General features: G+C 49.3%; 1 protein-coding gene across 1 annotated transcript; it reads left to right on the top strand.

Moving 5' to 3' along the window:
* Positions 1–6,360: 6,360 nt before the first annotated feature.
* LOC123089253 (uncharacterized) lies at positions 6,361–7,259 on the top strand. The gene is made up of 2 exons (XM_044510974.1): positions 6,361–6,555; positions 6,676–7,259. The coding sequence occupies exons 1-2, from the start codon at positions 6,468–6,470 to the stop codon at positions 6,921–6,923; spliced, it is 336 nt and encodes a 111-aa protein (XP_044366909.1). The 5' UTR covers positions 6,361–6,467; the 3' UTR covers positions 6,924–7,259.
* Positions 7,260–9,882: the final 2,623 nt, after the last annotated feature.

The raw sequence follows: 9,882 nt of genomic DNA, 5'->3' as shown, positions 1-9,882 counted from the left end.
GAAGGCGTCTATCATCGTACTGCCGAGGCGCATATGATGTACTCCTCAGAGGAGGTGTCGGCATCCGATGATGATTGTCGCGGTCGAGTCGGTGATCATACTGCCCACGGCCCTCACGTCGCAGGGGCAATCTTGGATTGTGGGCCGACTGGACAGTATCCACCACCACGGATCTGCTATGAATCTTAACCCCGCAACTGAGACACCACTGTGTTCAGCTCTCCTGCTGCCCGGAGTAAGGCCCGGATCTGCATCAAACCTCTGCCAGCCTCTGACTGGGAAGGTTGAATTTACTCTGCTATTCGGGTTGCAGCTATGAGATTTTGAATCAGAGTGTGGTATACCTTAGGTGGAGGTGGGAAAAGCTGTCGTCGACTGGACTCGGGAATCCATTCCCGAGCACGCTCGTCGAGAGCATGCTGGAGGTTTTTCCAATCGAGTGTGCTCAGCCAAATTAGCCAAGCGCGTCGCTTCCAAGGCCCGAACCTCGGGGGTTTCTCCAACGATGGGTGTGTGGAGTGCATCCATATTGCGGTGCCGAAGTTCTTCCCTCTGCTATGAAGAGAGGGGTTCGGGATGGTACTCCTCGTGGACGCGCGACGGATCACCGCCCCCATTCCCGCCGTCTCCACGGGGGACACCAGATGGACTATGTGGTCCATCGACCATCAACACTTCAGCCGCAGGATCGCTACTATCGCACTCGGATGCGGTCTCGGCGGAGCTAGTCGACAGATCGAACATGCCGTAGAGAGTTTCGTCGGGCTCAATTGCCGCAACTTGATGGGTGGCCGAATGTCGAGCCATTGCGTGTTTCACCCACCGCTGAAGCCGTGACCGACCAGATCGCTTCTGGTGGCGAACAGCGGGGGGAGACGACACCATTGGAGCTGACTGATACTGAGTCGACGGCTGCCGGAGAAGGACGCCGTGAATGCACGCGCGAAAGTGCGTCGCCCCTCGGACGGGGAGCGCCTCGACGTCAAGGGGAGCTTCTTGAAGCCAAGCAGAGTCGTCGGCGATGAAAACGAGTGCGCCGAGACGGATCTCGCGCCCCTCAGCCAAACCACCGCCGGAAACCATGATGATGGGGATCAGAAAAAAATTGCAACTTCACCAACAAGTCGCTAAGACACCTGCCCCACGGTGGGCGCCAACTGTCGTGGTTCTAAGACTGACAGTAGAAAGGGGGGTAGGTATGGAGAGGCAAGATCTCAGCTATGGTGAAGGTGTACACAAGGGATTTACGAGTTCAGGCCCTTCTCAGAGGAAGTAATAACCCTACGTCTCGGTGCCCGGAGGCGGTCGACTGGATTATATGTGTGTGACGTTACAGGGGGTGCAAACCCTTGTCCCAGAGGAGGGGGGTAGCTTATATAGAGTGTGCCAGGGCCCCAGCTCCCCTCTGTTACAGAGGGTTCAATGTTCATTAAGGAGGGATGTTACTAATAACGCCAACTTTAAGTACAATTAATGCCTATAAAGACTACAGAGTGAACGTCCGACCGTTGTGATTCCGACTGACTCTTGGTCTTCATAGGTCGAGTGATCTTCATAAAATTGGGGTTCCCGAGTGATGTGGTCGTCGAGTGACTTACACTCGACGCCTTCCTTGGGCACTTCCCGTTATCTCTTGGGTTTCTTTGCTTCTAGGGTAGTGACCTTGGGTGGGGCACCTAGGTCAGGCATGTGACCCTACCCTAAGTCTATACCCTCATCAGTAACCGTTGGATTTGAATCGAACAGTCCTGTTGCTTCTTCAATCGCTGCTCTTCTTGCACCAGCCGCCCAAACCAGCGCCGGCGAGACCGCCTGCTCCTGCCTCCAGTTGCCAGTTGTGCTACCATTGAGCCCTCAACCGCCCTCTACTACTCCCACTGCTAACCCAGGCCCTGCGGCGAAGGCAGCCTCACACCGCAGCCGAACCAGTGAACACTCGTACTCCTCTCCATGTGGGCATCCACTTACGCGTCTTCCCTAGCTCCGCGTTGTCCCCTTCCTAGGCCTCACCGTTGTCCACCGCCCTGGTGCTCTCGGCATGGCGTGGTCAACGTGGTCATGGAACGACTTCCATCGCACGTGGACTGTATGTGGAGAGGCTGACAGCTGGGTCCACGGCCGCACACAAGGAAATGTCTCCTTATTACGTGCAAAATAATGATTCCTCTAGCTGACATCTGAGACCCACCGGAAGGGCCTCTGTATTTCGTGAAAAAAATGTTCCCCCGTTGACAGGTCGGACCCACTAGCTATATCTTCGCACGCAAGGAAGTGCCTCCTTATTATGCACAAAAAAATGAATACTCCCCCTGCTAGCTGGGACCCAGCATAGTGGATGCTGACTTGTGGGCCTACTAAGTTGACAGGGATGGAGGGCTTTGTCAACTTAGTCAATATGAACGATTCTAGCTCCAGTTACCGTAGGATGTTCATCCAATGGCCGTAGTGCTTCTTCAACCTCTGGTCTTCTTGCTCCAGCCGCCCAAAGCAGCGCCAATTGTGCCACCTGCTCCTGCCTTCCGTGGCCGGCTGTGCTGCCGCAGAGGCCTCACCGCCCCCTACTACTCCCACCGTTGGCCAGGCCCTACGGCGACGGCAGCCTCACACCGCAGTCGAACCAGTAAACCCTCGTACTCCTCTCCGCACGGGCTTCCACTGCCGCGTCTTCCCCGGCTCTGCGTTGTCCCCTTCCTAGGCCTCGCCGTCGTCCACCGCCCTGGTGCTCTCGGCGCGGTGTGGTCAACGTGGTCATGGAACGACTTCCATCGGACGTGGACTATACGTGGAGAGGCTAACAGCTGGGTCCACGACCGCAGCAAGGAAGTGCCTCCTTATTACGCGGAAAATAATGATTCCTCCACGTGACAGCAAGGACCCACCGGACGGGCCACCGTATTTCGCGAAAAAAATGTTTCCCCCCTGACTGCTGGGACCTACCAGCTACATCTTCGCACGCAAGGAAGTGCGTCTATATTATCGGCAAAAAAAATGATTTGCCCCCTGACTGCTGCGACCCACCAGCTACATCTTCGCACGCAAGGAAGTGCCTGACAGACGGAACCCACCTGGTCGAAGCGTATGTAGCGTTGTCATTCTGGTCGCGAACATGTACGTACATACTGGTCGATGTAGAGGCGCGCACGTGTCGTAGTAGAGGCACGCACGTAGCATGTACATGTACGTATAGCGGCCAGCGTGCAAAAAATAAAATACGGCCACGTACGTACGTACGAGCGGGGTCTCGAATGCCTACTCGCGCATACATACGGACAGGGCTCGTGTAGATGGATGGGTCGGAACGGAGAAACAGCGTCGTCGTCGTGTTCATGGGGAGCCAACCGGCTGGGTCAGAATGGAATGTGTCGTCGTGTTCATCGGGAGGGCTTGGACGGAACAGCCGATGGAAACGAGGCCTGGCGTACCTCGGAACGGAGGAAACAGCCTTGTGTTCGATCGGCCACGTTCGAAACGGGGTCTTGTTCATCGGGAGGGGTCTGACGTACCGCAAAACGGAGGAAACGGACTTGTGTTGGACCTCCTACGGTCGAAACGGGGTCCTATTGATCGGGAGGGGTGTGGCGTACCACAAAACGGTGGAAACAGACTTGTGTTGGAGCGCTGCTGTCGAAACGGGGGTCCTGTTCATCGGGAGGGTGTGGGGTACCGCAAAACGGGACTCCACGGGATACTGTTCATCTCCACCGTCGACCTCCTCTAGCCTCCACGGGCTACTGTTCATCCATCGTCGACCTCCTCCAGCCTCCACCTGTGACTGTTCATCCACGAGCTCCTGTTCATCTAGCCTCCACCGCCAGCTACTCCACCGGCTACTGTTCAACCAGCCCTCTCCACGGGCTCCTGTTCAAACACCCCTCCACGGGCTACTATTCATCCACCCCTTCATCGTCTATTGTTCATCCAGCCCTCCACGGGGTCGTCCTGTTCATTCAGCCCTCCACGGGGTCTTGTTCATCCAGCCTCAACCGGCTCGATCGAGTGGGGTCCTGTTCATCCAGAGGCAACGCCATGGGGTCCTGTTCATCTACCCCCACCGGGAACTGTTCATCCAACCCCCCCCCCCCCTGCAACGCTCACTGTTCATCCAGAGACAGCATCGATCGGCTTCAGTTAGCAACAGTAGCGAAGGAATTGCTCGATCGGGTTCAGTTAATAGCCATGATTGATCGCTCGGGTTCAGTAACGCGTAGCCTGCAGTGCAATCGCTCGGGTTCAGTAGGCGAACGCCTTGCTCGGGTTCAGTTAGATCCCAACGCCTCGCACCCACGCGCGTGCGTGTACAAGAGAAACGCACAAACCTCCATGCATCGCTCGGCCCCGACCACCCACCATAACCGGGACCGATATTTTCCTCGCCCTCGCTTCTACCATGGCTTTTTTCGTCATGGACGGCCCAAAAAATGTCATGCAGCTGCGTCTCCGGCCCGCCCAGGACGAAAAGCCCATTTTCTATCATGATTTTTTGTCATAGAAGTCGAAGCCCACCACATCTATGATGATACCGGGTTTTGTCACAATTATCGTCATAGAAGTGTTATAAGTATGACAGGAAAAAAAATCGATTGGCCCAAAATGTCACGGATGTGTCTTTTTTTTTTGTAGTGTAGGGAAGGAAACAATGTTGATAGCTCAAGTGTTGATAAGGACAAGAGCCGAGAATCCAGGAAATTGGTCATGAATACAGGCATGGCAGGGGTGAATGACTTGCAGGGGCGGATCCGACGGTGTTCAGAACATGGGAAGTAAGAAGAATGGGGGTGTGGGGATAGGCCAGGGTAGTGGTGGTTATGTAACATCACCCCCATCGCCAGTTTATGTTCCACCAAAAGAATGCAAGAAGGCTCCATAATTAAGGTCCTTTGATCGGATCATCGCTTTAGGCATCATGCCTTCTCATGCTCCTCGTATTGTCTTCGCTCCTTGTTAGTATCAACACTTGGCACATGGAGGTCATAGATTCGCTGGACAATAAGTGCTTACACAAGTAGGTCTTTGGATCATATTGCATAGGCCTTTAAATTGAAAACAAGCTTCACACACACCATGTATAATCAACCTACCGCTGCAGAGGATGACCACATGCCTTGCAGATGCGTTTGGCGCCAGTAGTAGCCGTGTGGCCATGTAGAGCCCGCCTAGATGTGTGCATGCGCTCGGACGCCGCGGTTGTCGAGGTAGTGTGCGCGTATCCAGAGCGCGGCCATTGTGATGCCAAAAGGGGGAGGTCGGAGCCGATGTGTATGGATCGACGTGGCACACTTAAACTTCTTTAAATTTCTGCGGATTTTCTCATCACTTGAGAGAGGTTGTAGGATTTAGTTGGTGGCTGGAAAAAATGAAATGGGTTAAAATGTGTCACAAACTGTAGAACTACACGCACCAGCTAGTTCACCCAAAAGCTCAAGCTGATGGAGAAAGGTGGGTTATGCATTTATGCTTCAACAACCCCACTCTCACATGTGGCTTCCTTAGGCCTAAACGTGAACCGAAAGTAGGTTGCAATTTTTTTTATTTTTAAATTGCGCCAGCCGGGTCTTGAACCTGCCAATTCACCCAAAATTTCAAACTAGTGAGGAAATGTAGCTTATGCATTTATACTTCAACAAACTTGCGTAAATTAAGTATAAATTGCAAATTTTTGCTAAATGGGGTAATATCTATCACAAAAGTGAACTCTAGGGGTAAAAAATGGAATTCACTCTACTACTAAAAATGACCCACCACCACCTTTGCAGCTGCAGTGGCTACAAATTTGCCCTTCCTCCTTTCTTCGTTGGAATTTGGGAACCGGCCTCTGTTAGATTCCTGAAATGCACAGTTTTTTAAACTCTCTTTCTTTGAAGGTTGGTTCGATTCCTGAATGCTTAACTTTTAAAACTCACTCGAGCTCGAGGGTTGCAGAGTTGCCTAGGAACATATGATCTTGGTCTTATGCCTGGCCCGGGACAGTAGATGGATCAAAGCGATGTGAAACTGGGATTAGAAAACTGGCGCCGTGGCACGCACAGTCGTACCTTCTCGCCTGTGGCGCCGATGTGTCGGGAGTCCAACAGGGAGCTCGGATCCCAAGAGGGAGCCACTGCTTGGCACACCCCCACCGTCAGAAGCCACACGTTTTTACGCATCAGTGCAAGTGCATGCTGCGTGGCCCTCTGAGCAGCTGCAGTAGTAAAAGAGAGAAAGCTTACACTCGTAGGGTTTGTTAAACAACACCGCGGCAGATGTTCTGTACTTGTATATAACAGTCTGTAAGAAATCTGAGCTTTGACCACCCAGCTAGCAGCTAGTCTTCGATCTATATCTGACTACCAGTGTTTAAACTAACAAGCATTCTTCTATAAGAACCCAACAAGCCTCAGCCTTCCTCCTCTCTTCACACTCCTCTCCTCATCACCCCTTCACCAGCCCACCAAGATTTACCGGCCGTCGGCAGTTAATTGGAGTTCACCATGACTACTGTCCGAGTTCTTCTTACAGTTGCCCTGGTCATCTCCCTGCTCGCCCTTGGCCATCATCCCCTCGCTCATGCTCGCCACGGTGAGTCTAATTTTTCGCTTCTTATTTGCACTGTTCATCTCAAGTTTGTAGTAACATTTATTCAGTCACAAGTAGTAGTGTTGTTGATCTCACCAGCTGCTCATATGTTGCTTCACGCAGTGAAGGACCCGTCCATGCCAACCGGTGATTCCTCGTCTGTAAAGAAAGGGTTACAGCAAGGGAGTACCATGAAGCTCGATGCAGGGAAGACCAAGAAAGTTAAAAACGTGGGAGTGGAGGAGATACAAAAGGGATCTGCTGAACCAAGCTTTGGCAACCGGGGGAGCCTTGGTGTTGAGTCTGATAAGGTGGCCGTGCTTGCTCGCCGTGGAGAACCACCCAAGCCTCACCCGAAAAAGCACAACTAAGGCACCGTCCGGAACGGGTGAATTTTTTGGTGACCATATATCAGTACTTAGCTCAAAGTTGAACTAACTACCGGTGACCCTACAAGCTTTGCATCCAGTCCAGCAGTCCCTAAGTATGTGTACATATAGTTAGCTAGCTAGTTTGCTTTTTAGTTGAGCTTGTTATAGTTATTATCTGATTTTGAGTAGTGGTAGTTCTCTTTCTTTCATGTTTCCCCTACCCCTCTCTAGCTAGTTTCTAGGTGAAATTTTGGCTAGGAAACGGAGATCCGACTCCACTGAGCATACTGTACTATAGCTGCCTACTGTCAAATTAAATACCACACTTTTTCTATATATACACATTTTAGTCTTCTACTTTTGAAGGGTGAAAGGATGCATTAAGCCAAAGGAAATCTTAAACACGTTCCTTTTTTTTCTTTTTGAGGTTTTTCTTTATGTACACAAGATCGGATGGTCACAGTTGCAAAAAAAAAATGGCAAACTATACACAAAAAATCTTACCATCTATTCCCAAAATGTGATTTTCAAAACTTTTACTGAAGTTGGTACGAACCGACCGACGCGGACTCCACATGGTGTTGTGCAACCAACTCAGACGGCTTTCATGTCGGGCAGACACATACTAGAGGGTGTTGTCGTCCTACATGAAATCCACTCAAAAAAACTGGATGGGGTTGTTTTCAAAGTAGACTTCAAGATGGCATATGCTAAGGTTAAATGACCCTTCCTCCAGCAGGCCTTACGTATGAAGGGGTTCGGCAATTCCTGGAGGAAACAGTTCGAGTCATTTGTGCAAAAAGGCAGTGTAGGGATTAAAGTGAATGATTACACATGTCGTACCCTGTCCTTGTCCATACTACAATACCTGACGACACTATTATTTTCATGGAACAAGATTTGACAAAGGCTAGAAATATGAAGCTTGTGCTATGCTTGTTTGAGCAATTGTCGGGTTGAAAATCAACTTCAACAAAGTAAATTGTTCTGCTTTGGGAGAGCCAAAGATGAATAAGAGGCTTATAGATAGTTGTTCGGATGTGAACTGGGTCCCTACCATTTAGTTATTTGGGCATACCAATTCATCATCGCAAGCTATCCAACAAGGAGTGGAAGTGTATTGAAGATCGATTTGAAGAAAAAAAACTAAGATGCTGAAAGGGTAAGCTTAGTTCTTATGGCGGTCCATTGGTACTGATCAACTCAGTGCTCACCAGTATGCCGATGTTCCTATTGTCTTACCTTGAAATATCCGTAGGGGATGAAAAATGTTAGACTTCTATTGATCATGATTTTTATGGCAATGTGATTAGATAAAGACAAAATACAGGCTTGCCAAGTGGGATATTATTTGTATACCAAAGAACCAGGGTGGGCTCGGGATTAAGAATTTAAAAGCAAAGAATAGATGTCTAGTGAGTATATGGTTGTACAAACTTTCGGTTGAGACCGAAGGTACGTGGGTACATATTTTGCATAATAAGTACCTGCAATCTAAGACCTTGGCCTAGGTTACTGTAAGACCCAATGACTCGCCTTTCTGGAAGGCACTAATGAAGACGAAAGCAGCCTTCTTCCACAAGAAGAAGTTCATCATTGGGAAAGGTAATTACACTAGAGGATACATGGATAGGGAGACGGCTTTAGCCACACAATATCCATCTCTTTATAATATTGTACATCATAAAGATGCTTATATTGTTACAGTATTACGGTCTTGATGCTCCGCATCAGGTCTCTCCCACTAACATCCAGTTCAGGAGGTCCTTATTAGGAGACCGATGGGAAGCATGGCTACATCTCGTGCGGAGGTTGATGGACATGCACCTCTCTGATGAGCCAGATTCGATTCACTGGAAACTATCTGTAAATGGGGTTTTCTCAGTGAAATCTATGTATTTAGACCTAATTGATTCTGCTCCAATACCGAAGTCATTGCATATTTGGAAGATTAAAGTAGCTCTAAAAATCAAAATCTTCATGTGGTTAGTTCACAAGGGGGTGATTCTGACTAAGAATAAGTTGGCAAAGCAAAGATGGGGGCTAGGTGTTTACTCATCTCGTCCTACTTTTGCCGATTGTGGCAACTTTTATCTTCATTTCATTTCATTTTAGCTCCATGAGAGCTTGTACTAAACCACAGACCTTTTGAGACTTTTGTTTAATAATATGATTGCATGCATCAGTCTCATGCAGAGGCCAAAAGTGACCCTCCTTTTCAAAAAAAAACTATTCACAAAAAAACACATTCCTTTTTTTAAGAAATCTTAACACATGTTAAAAAAATTCCGTCTATTAAAACAAATCTTACCATCTACTCCCTCCGTGAAAGACAAGAGGGTTTAGATAGTGATCTAAACGCTCTTATATTTATTTACAGAGGGGGTATACACAAAGGGAATCTTAACATGTGTGTTACAAAAAAGACACCAATAACTGGGGATCCTGGGAGCAACTAGTTAACGAGCGCTTCTTCGGGTGCCTCACAACGATCAGTGCCACTTGGCGCGCTCTCAGCCATTCACCACGTGTCATGCTCTGGGCGCTCCCTCCGAATTCTTTTTATTTTTCTGCACGAGTTTTCGGCTTTTTAAACGGGTTTTTTCTAGGGGTTTCCGACGTTTCGGTTTTCCACCGGTATTCCTTAGCTTTTGGATAAAAAAATTGCACGGAAAATGTGCTTTTCCCTTTCGCGAGAGTCATGGTTTTGTTTCCGCGAGAGGCACGGTTTTGCTTTCATGGGAGTCACAGTCGTGCCTCTCGGAAACAGAAAAACGTGTTTTCTATTTTATTTTATTTCCGTGAGAGGCACGGTTTTGCTTCCGCGAGAGGTACGGTTGTGCTTTCACTCAGAGACGAAGAAAAAAATGTGTTTTCTTTTCTTTTTCTTTTTTGCGAGAGTCACGGTTTTGCTTCCGCGGAGGCACGGTTGTGTTTTCGCGAGAGGCACGGCCGTGCC

This window comes from Triticum aestivum, chromosome 4B (genome assembly GCF_018294505.1).
Source record: "Triticum aestivum cultivar Chinese Spring chromosome 4B, IWGSC CS RefSeq v2.1, whole genome shotgun sequence".
NCBI lineage: Eukaryota > Viridiplantae > Streptophyta > Magnoliopsida > Poales > Poaceae > Triticum > Triticum aestivum.
This window is presented reverse-complemented; position numbering and strand designations above follow the sequence as displayed.